This window comes from Gymnoscopelus braueri (assembly GCF_963280865.1).
Source record: "Gymnoscopelus braueri genome assembly, chromosome: 20".
Lineage (NCBI taxonomy): Eukaryota > Metazoa > Chordata > Actinopteri > Myctophiformes > Myctophidae > Gymnoscopelus > Gymnoscopelus braueri.
In genome coordinates this window covers 34,364,944-34,380,405 of record NC_137622.1, presented here as the reverse complement: position 1 = coordinate 34,380,405, position 15,462 = coordinate 34,364,944, and the positions used below count along the sequence as shown (strand labels likewise).

The 15,462-nt window shown below is 43.1% G+C and overlaps 1 protein-coding gene across 5 annotated transcripts in view; it reads left to right on the top strand.

Moving 5' to 3' along the window:
- The window catches only part of diaph2 (diaphanous-related formin 2), a 688,393-nt gene that overhangs the window by 207,448 nt on the left and 465,483 nt on the right, over positions 1-15,462 (top strand). For all 5 annotated transcript variants that reach the window (XM_080415256.1, XM_080415259.1, XM_080415257.1 and 2 more), the window contains 3 exons: positions 637-747; positions 3,507-3,619; positions 9,915-10,031. In XM_080415256.1, coding sequence (XP_080271382.1) covers positions 637-747; positions 3,507-3,619; positions 9,915-10,031 — 341 coding nt within the window. The remainder of the gene's footprint in view (positions 1-636; positions 748-3,506; positions 3,620-9,914; positions 10,032-15,462) is intronic.

Genomic DNA, 15,462 nt, shown 5'->3' with positions numbered 1-15,462 from the left:
TTTTGTTGACAAAATTGTCAACATATTTAAGGCCTTTGCACACAGGGTGCGATTAGTCAATCAGTTTTTACCGCATGCGAAAAGACGCACAAATCGAACTGGGTTCGATTGAAAAAAAAAACGCATTGCATCGCCGCACGGTAAATTCGGAGCCGGTGTGCATGAGGTCATTGAGAACCATGTGTTCATTTTTTTCCGTGTGAAAAATCGCACCCTGTCTGCAAAGGCCTTTAGTCTTAGTTTTAGTCATCGTAGCTTAGTTTTTATTTAGTTTTCGTCAGTGAAAAAAGGTAGTCGACGAACATTTTTCGTCATCATTTTAGTCGACGAAATCAACACTGCTCTCAGAGCTGTACCCGATAACCAAGTGGTTAGGGCGATCACCACATGGGTGCAAAATGCCCCCTCTCCTCCGAATTCATGTTTCCTTATTGTATAATACCGTACATTCAATGACAGTTTCAATTCAATTTCAGCTCCAATCGAAAACACATTTACAACACGCAGAGGCAACATGACTTAGAACAGAATCAAATGATCATCTCACATCCACGCTCTCTGCAAAAGTACGTGACATTTGTGTGTGTGTGTGTGTGTGTGTCTCTGTGTGTGTCTACCTGTTTATCTGTCCCACAGGCGGCCTGCATGCAGCTGATTAATGCCCTGGTTACCTCCCCTGATGACTTGGACTTCAGAATACATCTGCGCAATGAGTTCCTAAGATGTGGCCTCAAGAAGATCCTACCTGTGAGTAACGGTGGAAATAAACACTAAACGTGTTCACATGCACACTGTGCTCTAAAGCGGTGGTTCTCAATTTGTTCCCCAGTTTTGTATGCATTAAGCCACGGACCCCCATCTGTGAGAGGGTCCAAACGTAACCAAATGGAACCGTATTAGAAATTTGTCTGGGGACCCCCTGGAAACTCCTCAAGGACCCTTGGAGGTCCCTGGACTCTGAGAACCACTGACTGTTCTAAAGTACAGCAATGCACATGCAGAATTCTATACATGGTGAAAACAAAAAAAACTAAGAAAAGGGTGTCACAAAGTGACAAAAAAAACTAATAAGGAAACAAAAACCATGCATAGAATCACTACTTTCGGGGCCCCTGCATGAAATGTGGCAGGGGCCCTGTCTGTCTGTCTGCTTGCCTGCTTATCCACTCATTTTGTTATATTACACCGTTAATCTTGGAACCACTAGGCTGAGGCGTTTCTAACCATCAGTGTTCTAGGTACATTATCACAGTCACAAATATAGGAGAAAAAAATAATAAAAATTATACACTATATAATTAGTTCAAGCTCAGACATAAACTTGGATTACGTTATTAATATAATACTATGATTGATTGTGAGGTCTTAGAAATGCCACCATGAACCATGGGTAAAAATATAGGCATATAAAAATGACATGCAGCATGTGAGTGACATCACTACCATCAGTAGTACCAAACTATCTTAATCTCAGATAGTGAACTCACGTAGTGCACCATATTATGCTGTATCGCTCTGTTGGCTGTCTACTATTGAACATCTATATATATATATATGTATACAGTACATACAGTATATATGAATATCCATTTGAAAGAGTGAGCTATTAGGCTAATCCGTCTGTCCCGTGTCCGCATGTCACCTACATTATAGCTGCATGTGTTCTAGTTCGCATCAGCGCCAGGCATCACATGGCTGAACACAGCTCAGCCTGGCATCATTATCAATCAGCCCACACGGCTTCACACGAGGCAAAGGCAAACAAGCACCCACTCATCATTCAAGACCTCATTTGCGGCGTGGAGGGTGAACGTGTCACGGTGCCAGTTGTTAATAAGTCATCCCGGCTGCTCCCATTGATTATTACTTTCATTACTTTAATTATCTTCATTTCTGCCCCCCGATATGAAAGAGAGACCGTTGTACAGTCATTTATAACTGTCACGTTCCCGGGATTTTTAATGCGGGCATTTAAGCCGACGGCCGTCGTCATCTAATTATGAATTATACTCGGGAGAGACGGGCGGAGCTGATTGGCGATGATGATGGAGAAAAGTGAACTCCGGTGAAAGGCGAAAACAGGAATTTGTGTTTGTTCCTGTGTAGTCCTTGACGAGAGTTTTCTTGGACCGATCATCTGCTACCTTGCCCGCCCCTCCTTTTTTTGTGGTGGCATTGTGTGCCATTTCCCTTTTTCCGAACCGGCATTGGTTAAGACAGATGGCGGGCCCAAAGAAACACTGTGCTGGTGATTGATAGCTGCAGAAATTGGGTTACATTTGGCCCTGTCTCCGTCTGTAAACTCCACTGGCGGTGATTCATAGAGAAGTGGTAAAGAGCGCCCCCCCCCCCCACCATCCTCCCAACCCCCCCCACCCCCCACAGCCCCCTGTGGCAAGAACAGGTGTGCAGCAACCGGTACATTCGGGGATACCTAGTTAAGAGGGTTCAGGGCATCTTGGTTTTTCCCAGTTTCCCCTCTACAGCTGTGACAGAGAAAACCAATATCCTGGTATTCTACTTTTATGCTAGACTCCTAACTAGTTCACGGCAATGTACAGAAAGCCATCTGTGTTCAAACACTTAAAAAAGGACCATAACAGTCTACTTCTGACTTCTAGCAAATTAGCAGAGGACGCCTCTGTGTACATAAGTGTATCGGTGTGTAAATAGTAGATCTCGGCGCACATTTTAAAATGTTTGGAACACTTTGCGCACTGCCATTATCGCTGGAATGGTGTTGGGGGGGAAAAACACAGCCACTTTAAAGTGGCTGGCTAGATATTGGTAATTCACCCTTTTGAAAGTCACTACGCCATTTATTTTATTACAAAAAATAACTATTACTCTGATACAAGCCATTCAAAATTGGGCATCAGCGCAAATTTCACAAGTGCTGCATTTCAAACTAAATCTTTTGCTTGAAGAGGGCTTTTAAAGATATACAATGTCGACATTCTTGGCCAAAATGTAAACAAAAACTCCTCCTATATTAATCCACAAGCTATATTTCAATTCAGCTTCAAATAGGTCACACTGTAGCCCAAGGTATATAATTCGTTGCTGTCCGGCAGAAACCAGCTAACTCCATTTGTCCGCTTTTGCTTTTTTCCCCCCATAAATCAGTGCTGTTGAACACCCTTTACGTCTGTGTGTTGATTAAAAACATATTGAACCAATGAAAAGTATTAAAAAAGCGCTTCTGACAAAACCAGCTCCAACTCCATTGGATCCTCAAACGTTCTGCTAAACCAGCTAACTCCACCAAAGTGGGGTGGAGTTAGCTGGCTCCACCCCCTTTTGACCTCCAACCTCATTGTGAGCGTGGAGGTCCATTTAGCTGCTCTTATCAATGATGGACAAAACCTCCTAACTCCACTTTTGCTTTAGTCATTTCCTGAACATTTTTGGAGTTAGCTCGTTTCTGCCGGACAGCATAGATATTGTACATTAGACATGCTACATGTATCCATTCTCATTTCTGTCCATTTGCCATGTAATTACAGGAGCTGAAGGAGACAGAGGAGCTGGACATCCAGCTCAAGGTGTTCAACGAGAACAAGGAGGAGGACTCCATTGAACTGTCCCATCGTCTGGACGACATCCGTGCGGAGATGGAATATCCTTTTGTTTTGGTTCCTCTGTTACCAATATACAGATGAACGGGCCAGGAGCACTGCAGAGCGTAGCAGTTACCAGTGGGAGATGAGTGTGTGTTGTGTGGGCCTGACCAAGCTTTGCAGGATCAAGCCCTTCGGCAGGGTTCATTAGAGGGGGATTTGACGATCGAAGGCGCAATCTCTCCCATCTCTCTCTCTCTGGCCAGGTAAAACTAGGCAAACACAATGCCTGGTGGTTCCAAAGCCTGGCTCCAACCTCTCCTTTCTTCCCACACTGTCTTATTTCACTGCCCTCAGGCCGGGTCAAGCTGGTCGTATAATTGTAGTATAATGTCCAAGAGGCAGACCAAAATAGACTTGTTCCACAATGGTACATTTTTTAATTCACAATTTTAGCCATTTAGCAGATGTTTTTATCAAACACCTTTTTAGAGGTAGAGGTCAAAGGAATTGAGAGTTCTAAGGAAACAAGTAATGTATGCACTAAAAAGTAACTACAGGGGCATCCGCTGGCCTAGCGGTCCAGGCGCATACCATATACGCTGGTAATCCAGCATGACAGCGTGTCGCAGGTTCGACTCCCGTTCCCGACGACCTTTGCTGTATGTGTCCCCCCTATCTCTCTCCCCATTTCCTGTCAGCCTAAAAAAAAAAAAAAAAAATTCTTAAAGGAGGAGTTCACCCAAAAAATGACTTATTTTCTATCAATTGCACACCCTATGAAGCCTTGAATCCATGGGTAATTTTTAGTTTTTGTCGCATTCCTAAGCTAATAATTGGATTCCCATCTCCTACCGGCTAATGTATCTGGTAGGAGACACAAAGTAGATTATTTGTGTCTCCTACCGGAAATACACACGGTCATCAAATTATTGTCTTAGGAATGCCAAAAAAACAAAAAAAAATCCATGAAATCAAGGCTTCATGGGGTGTGTAATTGATAGAAAATAAGTAATTTTTTGGGTGAACTCCTCCTTTAAAAACAAAAAGTAACTACAATAACAAGTAAGCAACGTACCTAGCGTCAATCCTATCTAAATGATCAGTAAAGCATGAATTACAGACACTAGGAGCTAGGAATCCATGGTTTAGTTTGACTGAAACTCCTACAGCATAGCCAGATTCAAAGACGTGAATATATATATATATATATATATATATATATATATATATATATTGTAATGGTTTTATTGTGTAAAAAAAGAACACAGGCACTGTGGTATTGTCGCAGTGGTGGTATTTGCAATATGTATCGTCAGAGTTGTAGTACAGCTGTTTTTCTAGGTGCTTTTTTTATTTTCTGCTTTATTTGACAGTGACCGTGAGTAGAGAGAGACTTTGGCCTATATATATATGCTCTACCAAGTGTGCTGCCGGGGCAGCCTTTTTAGGGGATTTTCAATCATGTTTTATCGCATTCTTCCATTTATTCCATACCTTTTTAACCACTCTTCCCTTTCAGGGGAGTGTGCTTTATCATTGAGTTCTCCGCCGAGGTTCCGCTTGACTCCAAACTTGTGGAGTAGTAGTTGTTAATGAAGTGGGGAAGTCATTGAGTCCAGAGTTGGGAGACTTGTTGAAGCATCCCATCCAGGCAAGAGAGCCCTTTTAACCCATTAAGACCGGGAACGCATCTGTGTCTTTTTTTTTCTTTTTCTTTGGGCTATTCAAAAATAGCAGATATACAAGCTCATAGTGCGGCACCGAGTGCCTCGCTATGAGCTTGTAGATCTGCTATTTTTGAAAAACTGTGAAAATGTGTGCAAATCTTTGAATATACCTATTTTTTAAAGCAAACATTTGTAACTCAAATCTTTGCTTCTGGGGGGATTCTACAAATGTCTTCTAAATCCTAACAGTTTTGGGGAAAAAACTTATGTTGCTATAATATCAGTGGTTCTCAAACTTTTTCAAGTCAAGGACCCCCGAAATGATATGTATTTGGCCGCGGACCCCCATCTCAAAATATGTTGTTCCAGGGACCCCCCCAGAAGCAAAGATTTGAGTTAAAAATGTATATATTTTAGATTTGCACACATTTTCACGATTTCTTTCCAAAAATAGCAGATCTACGAGCTCGTAGCGCGGCACTTGGTGCCGCACTATGAGCTCGTAGATATGCTATTTTTCAATAGCCAAATGTTTAAAAAAAAATAACACAGATGCGTTCCAGGTCTTAATGGGTTAATAATTCACAAATCTTCTCTAAGGGCATGTGTGAAAGGCTGACATTGTGGTGCAGACACACTCGACGGCCTGACATTGTTATACAGATGTTCACTCCGGCAACCTTTGTCTCCCAAATCCCACCGTCTCACCAGAGAGAGAAAAAAAATCAGCCACCGTGTGCCACTGTGACTGACAGTTTCTGTTGACACACGGGAAGGTGAGGAGGAGGGGGTGATGGGAGAGAGAAGGGGGGGGGGGGGTTGGGGGGGTGGGGGGGTGCACCTGGATTAATGATGTGCTTGAGCAGGTTCACAAATGAGACGGGCACCAATGTTTGTTTCCAAGGACAATGTGGTATTGATCTGTGAGCTCTGAGCATGAAGTGAATGCCTTAGGTTCCCCCCTGCTTGCCTAGTTTACACACACACACACACACACACACACACACACACACACACACACACACACACACACGCACACGCGTGGCATCGCACACGTCAGTACTACTACAGTATACTTCCTGCATTGCATAGGACGACTTATGTGTCTTGTTTCCCCTCGGCAGCCTCATGAATATTAAACCGAAACGAGGCACGGCGTTCGTTCGGTTCTCTCCTCTGTGTCCGGCGCAGGTCCGGGTGCGAGGAGGGTGACTCCAGGCCACTAATGAATATTAATGTTTTTTGCGGGGAACGGGTGATTGATTGACCCCATACCAAACTGACTAGGTCTAACACACATCTCACCTGACTGCTGGCTGCCTCCTCATGTTAATTCATGAGAGGGAATGTGAAATATAAAAAATAATACAGACACAAAGACAGATACAGACGGGGGGGGGGGGAAATGAGACGGTGAGATTGGCATTGTTCTAGGAGAGGGTTTCACTGTCTGCAGCGTGCTGATAGATGATGGCTCGTTGAATACTTTTATTGGTCTTATGTGCTCTCAAATCGTCTACCGTCGGGCTGAAACCTCGTATCTATATATTTCTCCGTTTTATATTTGTAAATTAATTCCCTATTTTTGCCCGTGCAATAGTAGCGAAAATAGACGATCTACAAGCTCACAACGCGCCACGATGCCACGTGTTGAGCCCATAGATCGGCTATTTTTGCGAAACAAAATTGTCTATATAACATGCTAAAATAGGTACACAAGGTTGGAAGTGGATAACTCATTCTCTGCCAGACTTATTTCTGGCTGTGTTTGCCCACTGCCAGCGATGTAGTGTTTTTTATAACTTAAAATGTTTAACTTTTTTTTTCTTTTCATTATGATCGCAAGTCCAATCGTTTCTAAACACACCGGTGATACGTGCACGCCGCTCAGACAACAGACATTCCGATCGGGGCGGAGTCTCTGTCCACCAGCCCAGCATAAAAACACAATGTTTCGCCATGTGAACGGAAAACGCACTTACTTTTTCACCTCGCCAACAGACCTCTCTAAATCCCTTATGATCGCGTGTTCAACTGTTTGTAGACACACAGGGTAGTTGTGTGAGTGGCCCAGAGAAGACATTTTCAATCGGCGACATTCCATTTTGCAGTAGTAGCAGTTTCTAAACAGCGTTTCTAAACAGCGTTCCACAGCGGAGAAAACAAAGCCGAGATAATGCCGTTTTAGAGGGGGACTTAAACAGGAAGCAGGCGGAAACGAAAATCTTCGATTGACGTCATTTCCGTATCCGGGTGTGCTACAATGAAATGTGTCACTTCGAGAGATGAAGGATGGTGAGATCTTTTACAATCAACGTTTTTTGCAAAATTACGTTTTTTACGTCAGTCTGGATTTTATAAATATCATCATTAATAGTACAAGAGCTTGTGGCTAAATAAGTAAATTGCATCAATTTGAATACTGGTTTCTTTTATCCATTTCCAGAAAGGTTTTTCGACATACAAGCTTTCCGCCCGACAGCGGCGATACGCCGCGGCTGTGGCCAGGCTATAATTGCATCTCGCCGGATTGGTTAATTCTCCCAAGACTTCATTCCTCGCCCGTCCTAATACAGAGACTGTGTGGAAATGATTCGTTAGAGGACTGTGTATTCCCATCCCACGGTCTCTAAAAATTTGACATGGGATAATAGTTTAATTACAGACAGTTGTTGGAGTTAATAGGAAAGTGTCAAACAGTGTTTAAAAGGATTGATCCGCTCGGCTGCTCTCAGTCGTGGATTGTTTTGTGCGTATATATATAATGGTGTGGATGGATGGCGGAGGAGTACGGTTGAGTGCTGTTATTTTTTATCCCCAGCGGGCAAAGAAATCCGCCATTATTGGGATTCTTGTTGGAAGGTCATCAGCTCCCCGCGAAAAAAACATATGACCGATATTGGCGGGGAAAATGGTGGAAAAGAAAACCCCACTTATCGATCTGTTCCATGGAAACCCCTCCTCTACCCTACTCAGTCCCTACACTTCACAATGTTTTTTTCTCTGTCAATATTACTGTGTAATTTGAGATTAACATGATGCTAGCCTGCTGCAACCCTCCTGATTTCGTGTATAAAGGGGCGGGTGTAAAGAGCCGGCGAGAAACTGCGGCTGATCCCATTGGTTCACCGATCTGTCCGTCAACCCCCGCCCCGTTAACACAACATTACGAGCGACGCCCACTGCACTCTGGTTGGTTGGGAAGTGAAACACTTCCTCATACCCAGTACGGGCTATCGTTGGGCCAGGCTTTTATTTTTTAGCAAAACTAAGCAATAAAAGCCTGGAGATCGAGGCTAACATGATGCTGATGGCAAAACGAATGTCCCATGCAGGAGGAGACACATACAGGATGTATACAAGCAGGGTTGGAGAGCGATGCTGTTGATAGAGAGCACAGCTCACGGGGGCTGTAAAACATGGCACTAATGCTTATTTCATTTGACAACTATATATTCTGACAGAAATCCTACATAGGTTTACCTTAAAAAAAAAGAAGAATCGAGCACAAATCAGCAGGCCTTTATTTATAGCTCTCTGACCAGTCACAACCAAGGATCACTGAGCCGCTGACAGTGGACGTACCGCAGTGCTCAAAGTGTACCATACCGCCAGTGTTGCCATGTCCGTCATATTATAAGCGACTTTGGGCTTGTTTTTCCGGTAAAGTCGCTTGTAAATATTGGTCGTTGCGGGTTGAGTTATTTTTTTGGCTCGTTTCTAAAGTGTAGTTGATTGTTTGCTTATTGTGTCTCTCTTTAACACATTGAATGCCAATCGCGTAGATCTACGCGAACCTATTTAAAGCCGCAGCGTGCCAGTCGCGTAGATCTACGCGAACCGCCGATTCCCATGTTAAGTGCCCCAGGTGCACTTTCCGAATTTTTTTGATCCATTTCCGTTTCCGGTTTCCGGTCGGAAACAGAATTATTCGGGTTCCGGTTTTTTCGATCGTATCCGCTTCCTGTCTGGGATCCTGTTTAAAACTCGATTTTCTCGGTTGTTGTTTTTCTCCTCGCTGATCACTGTTTACCGTTGATCGGCTCTATCTTCAAGATGGCGGCTCGCATTTGGAAACTGTTTTCGCTGGCCGTTTCTCACGGATCCGCTGTGTGTTTAGAACCAAATGAACGCGCACTTTTAACTTATTTAGCGAGGTCTGTGGCGACATGAAAAAAACAAAAAAACAACAATAAAACGCTGGCACTGGTGAGTACATTATGAGATTAAACTCTGGCATGGAATGTGTTAAGAAAGCACACCCTCTAGCATACAGCAATGCTCTACATCAAAGTCCTCACTTAGTGATGGACAACAATCGATAGGTTTTGCAAGTTTAATAACATGTATTTTCTCCCCTGTGGATGAGCCATAATTTTGGTAATAATTGTTTCCCCAATGATTCACTTTTGGACCTTAACCATTACATGGGTCAGTACTTTGCCCCCTCCTTATTTCCCCTCACCAACTATTCGCCAAAAATAGCCGATCTACAAGCTCCCAACGAGTCGTGTTGTGAGCTTGAAGTTGTAGTTCTGCTAGTTTTTACCGTAGTTTCCACCTAATATGACATGCCCAGAATAGGGACACTACGGTTCATGTGGTTAAGTGGGGTTAACAGATCTAGATTGTCTTATTATTCGACACTTTCAGATTTAGTTTGCCTTAACGCTGTTCCCTTTACTGACATGGGAGAGGTCTACCATCTCCTGTCCAACATGGTGAGAGACACCGGATCAGAACCCTACTTCCTCTCCATCCTCCAACATCTCTTGCTCATCAGGAACGACTATTACATCAGGTGAGCTTCCTCTTTCTTCACACACACCATTGGTTTTCTATCAAGAGTTTGACTGATCGCTCACTGAAGCTCCTTCAGCCATGCCTAAGGATACAAATCCATGGATTAGTTTGACTGAAACTCCTACAGCATAGCCTGATTCAAAGATGTGAACATATATTTATTTATTTTTAATGGATTTATTTATTTTGTGGTGGTGTTGTTTTTATTTTCACCCACATGAAGCAACCACGATGCAATACGTCTATTTGTTTTCCTCATTTTTTTTCCTCTTGGGGTATGTCATCTGCAAGGATACTCTCTCAGGTGAACCACCCTTGAACGGGGCCAGATAACAAACGGCATGGCATTGACCTTGTGGGTTAAAGTATATGCAATGAATGACTCTTTTTCTATCAGCCATACCAAAGTCTCAACAATCCCCCATATATACGTGGCACATACTTTCACTGCCGCTGCCGCCTGAGTGCTTATCATGTAGCTCTGGAAGAGGCCAGAGGGCATGTTGTAAGTATTACAAATTCACATGACCTCCTCTCTCCTAAACGCTTTCTGTCTGCAACCTCCAGCAAGCAGAGATTCAGGGAGAAAAAAAAAAGAGAAATGTGAATAGGTATACGTTGTTCTGCAGTAAGGTATGATTAACCCTTTAAGACCGGGAACGCATCTGTGTGTCATGTTTTAGATGTTTTTGGGCTATTCAAAAATAGCAGATCTACAAGCTCATGGCACGGCACCGAGTGCCGCGCCATGAGCTTGTGGATCTGCTATTTTTTTGAAAAATCGTGAAAATGCGTGCAAATCTTTGAATATATATATATATATATATATATATATATATATATATATATATATATATATATATATATATATATATATATATATATATATATATATATATATATATATATATATTTTTTTTTTTAAAGCAAACATTTGTAACTCAAATCTTTGCTTCTGGGGGCCTCTACAAATGTCTTCTAAATATCAACACCCCCCAAAATGATGTATTTGGCCCACGGACCCCCATCTCAAAATATGTTGTTCCAGGGACCTCCAAAGAAGCAAATATATGAGTTACAAATGTTTGCTTTAAAAGTATATAGATTCAAAGATTTGCACACATTTTCACAATTTTTCAAAAATAGCAGATCTACAAGCTCGTAGCGCGGCACTGATGCGGCACTGACACAGATGCGTTCCAGGTCTTAAAGGGTTAAATAATTATTAAAGCGTTTGCCCCATAGCTCTACCCTGCCTCGGTGTAGTGTAAATATGTCAATCATGGAGTAGAAGGGCCCGCCGCCACACCTCTGAACGGAATGACAATGATAAATCCACTGCTGTGTCAGAGCTTTTTACAGAAATAAAATATTTAGGGGGGGGGGAAGCAAGATGGGGAGATGAGGGGAGGAGGATAGGGAGGAAGATGAATTTACCATAGACAAGTTTCTGCTCCCTCTGAGTTATGAATAATGCATTCCTCATCTAGTCGGAAAGATTGTGAGAAATAGAATTCACATTAACCAGCTAGTACAGCCAAGTCCACCTCAGCATTACCGGCCCCCCCCCACGACTGTCTCCCCCCCCCCACCATACAGGAGGCTAGCCGTAACAGGGGTTCACTACAAATGCTCATAAAAAAATGATGGGCTTTTTAAAAGATATGCTTTTAAAAATGCATCTCCTCAAGCCTCTGTCACACAAACGCAGGCACTCCTCTGTGCACACCATACTGTAAGCCTTTCCACAGAGCCCTGTATTCCCCATACATCACAGCCAGGTGAATTAGGGTGACGCTAGAAACTAACATACACATGCCCATCGATATTCATAATTCATAGTTTTTTTCCCCCTCTCTCTTGCTGATTTGCACTTTGAACTTGCATCTCTTTTTATGTCCTTGGGATTGGGGGGGTGAGCTGAGAAATGGCTCAGGCTAACAGCGGTTAGATCAAAGAAGGGCCCTTAATCCATTACGACCTGGAACGCATCTGCGTCACTTTTTCATTTGAGTTAAAAAAGCATTATTTTACACTTTGGCTATTCAGAAATAGCAGATCTACAAGCTCATAGCGCGGCACCGAGTGCCGCGCTACGAGCTTGTAGATCTGCTATTTTTGGAAAATCGTGAAAATGTGTGCAAATCTTTGAATATATATTGTTTAAAGTGAAACATTTTAACTCAAATCTTTGCTTCTGGGGGGTCCCTGGAACAAAACATTTTGAGATGGGGGTTGGCGGCCAAATACATATCATTTTGGGGGTCCTTGACATGAAAAAGTTTGAGAACCACTGATATAGAAACATACTTTTTTTTTTCAGAATACTGTTGGGATTTAGAAGACATTTTGTAGAATCTGCTTCAGGTCTTAATGGGTTAAAATCACTTTGCTCTTTGATGACCATGTCCCCAGGGGGCTTCAGGGAGGTGTCATATGGGTAGCGGTGGGGTGGTAGCATCACACACTGTCACTTCCAATCAGTGGACGGTGAGAGGGCTTGTCCATTACTGTAGGTGTGCTAGCTAGGTGACTTTTCAAGGTGTACATCATAAAGTCAGATGTGCCTCTCTGCCAAAAATGCCAATATCCCCAAGAAAGCGTGGATTGGATTCAAAGGCGCGTGTTGCGCTTGAAATATAATCATGCGGCTGGCACCTTGGTTCAACTCCTTGAAATTCTGATATGTTAGTATAGTATGCAAACTCGGTTGTGTGATTAACCCATTGAGACCTGGAACGCATCTGTGTGTCATTTTGAGATTCTTTGGCTATTCAAAAATAGCAGATATACAAGCGCATAGCGCGCCATGAGCTTGTATACAGTATATCTGCTATTTTAGAAAGATTGTGAACATTTGTGCAAATCTTTGAATATATATATTTTCTAAACAAACATTTGTGACTCGAATCTTCTGGGGGACTCTACAAACATTTTTTTTTTTTTTTTTAAACGTATGATGCTATAATATCAGTGGTTCTCAAACTTTTTCATGTCGAGGACCCCCAAAAAAAATATATATATTTGGCCGCGGACCCCCATCTCAAAATATTTTGTTCCAGGGACCCCCAGAAGCAAAGATCGGAGTTGTTCGCTTCAAAACGTACATATAATGTATATTCAAAGATTTGCACAAATGTTCAATATTTGACCCAAAAAATAGCAGATCTGCAAGCTTATAGCACGGCACTTGGTGCCTCACTATGAGTTTGTAGATCTGCTATTTTTGAATAGCCCAAAGGAATCTAAAAATGACACGCATGCGTTCCAGGTCTTAATGGATTAAACATGTCAGTTCTCTCCCCAAAAACCAACATTAGTTGCCAGCCACACGTCTCTCTCCTTCCTCCCTCCAGGGCTTGTTTTATTTTTGATAATTAATCTGTCAGTGTTTGAGCCGCAGCCTGGCGAATGGGAGCACATCAAAAAACCCACCCAATAAATATAGAGCATAGATCTCCTCTTTTTGGAGCGTGGCGGGTACTATGGGATTACAGTGGTTATATGTGGAGCAGGACTGGATCAAGTGGCAGTGGAGGGGCTGCTGCCGCTGAACCACCAAGCCACGGCGGTTTGGAAAGGGAATGGAGGTGCCAAAATGAAAGAGGAGGTGGAAGAAGAGGAGGGAAACGATGCAGGGTGGGGGGACATATGCTGGCTTCTTCTTGGAGCCTAGCCCTGCCCACTGTGGAGGGGTCTGTGACAGTTCTGGGTCACTCCCCTCCTTTTCCTTTCCCTGGTTATCTCCGCGCGGCTCAGATCTGGATGGCGGGGGGTGGGGGAGGGGGGGGGGGGGGGGCAAGGAAAATAGGACGGCTTATTGAGATAATAACGTTGGTGTACATCGGTGACAGTTGTAAGCCGAGTGCCACAGTGCTTAAGCCACGCAGGGCAACTCCTGTGATCTCGCGGTTGCACCAGCTTTCTCTCTCCAGCGACGACGAGTAGGCGAATCCAGCAGCTAAAAAGAAGACATTTGGCATTTCACGCTTTCAAAACATCACACCTCAAGGGTGATTTGTTTTGACTTGCTTTGACTCGACGCGATGTTTTCGTGTGTCTGTTTTGCCCACCTGTGTACACACACAGGTGGGCACGTGCACACACACACACACACACACACACACGTGTGGCATCCCTTTGATATTACAAAATAGGTTGAGTCAAAGTCTAGGAACGATAATAGTCCCTTCTCTTTTGATGGACCGTATTGACGACTTTCATTTTCACCATTATGCTGCGATGTATAAAAGGATTTTCTTTCTTCCACAGTACCAACATTTACCCCATTGTCATGACAGACGTTTCACAATGCTGTCTGCTCCAAGCAATTATTCTATTTCAGCTACATCAATGCTCATACGCCCTCTTGCTCCCATCCAGAGCCATTAGAGGAGCAGGCTTTGATTGAGTCATCTGCCTCATAACTACTCCGTGATCTCAGGCTTCTCACTATCTCTGCCCTGGAATATGAACAGCGTTGCCATGTCTGCTTCTTATAAGCGACTCTGGGCCTGTTTTTCTGCAATGACGCTTGTAAATATTGGTAATCGAGGGTTGCGTTTTTTTGGGGGGGCTTGTTTCTAAAATGTAGATGCCTATTTGGGCTTGCTTCCCAATGTTGTTTAAACCAGTGGTTCTCAAACTTTTTCATGTCAAGGACCCCCGAACTATTATGTATTTGTCTGTGGACCCCCACTGGAAAATATTTTGTGCCAAGGAACCCCCATACATGATTTGTGTTAGTGTAAAATGTTATAAAAACATTCCACATTGTCAAATTTTTCACAGAGGAAAAGGAATGTCCTTCCTCTGTGCTGTGAATACTTATGAGAGTGTTTACGGGGGCACTGAAATACAAGTGGTATTTGGAGAACTTAAGAGACGAGACACGGAGGGGAATGTGATTATGAAGACGGAGAAGAAAGTATGCACAGAATGTACTGTAGGAAAACAAGTTAGTGTAAAATAAAAAGCTTCCCCAAAGAATTGATAAATTAACAAAGTATCTCGGGCCTCAAATTTTGCGTTTCTTTGCTTTTCCCTAACGAAATACATCCCCCCCACCCCCTCCCTCCCTCCTTACTCTTGCTCACAGAAAGAGTAACATTTCTGGCAGGAAATTGCATATCTGCATTCTCCAGTAGTCAAGGTCAAGCTCAGAACATAATTATTTGCCACTTTGGAACTCAGCTTAAGTTGACATTGTATTAGCTAAATGTCACATGCAATTAAAGTTGATAATGTAACAGGGAAAAGGTCACACGCCAACCTATGAGGCAGAACAGCAGTCCCAGGTTGATTTCAGACACCCTCGCACGACAAGACCCAAGCTCTCTCTGTCCCATTCCTAACTGGCCGACATGTTTTTTTGCTGGCCATTGTGCTCTCATTTATGCGCGTTACACTAATTAGATTTACATTTCGGT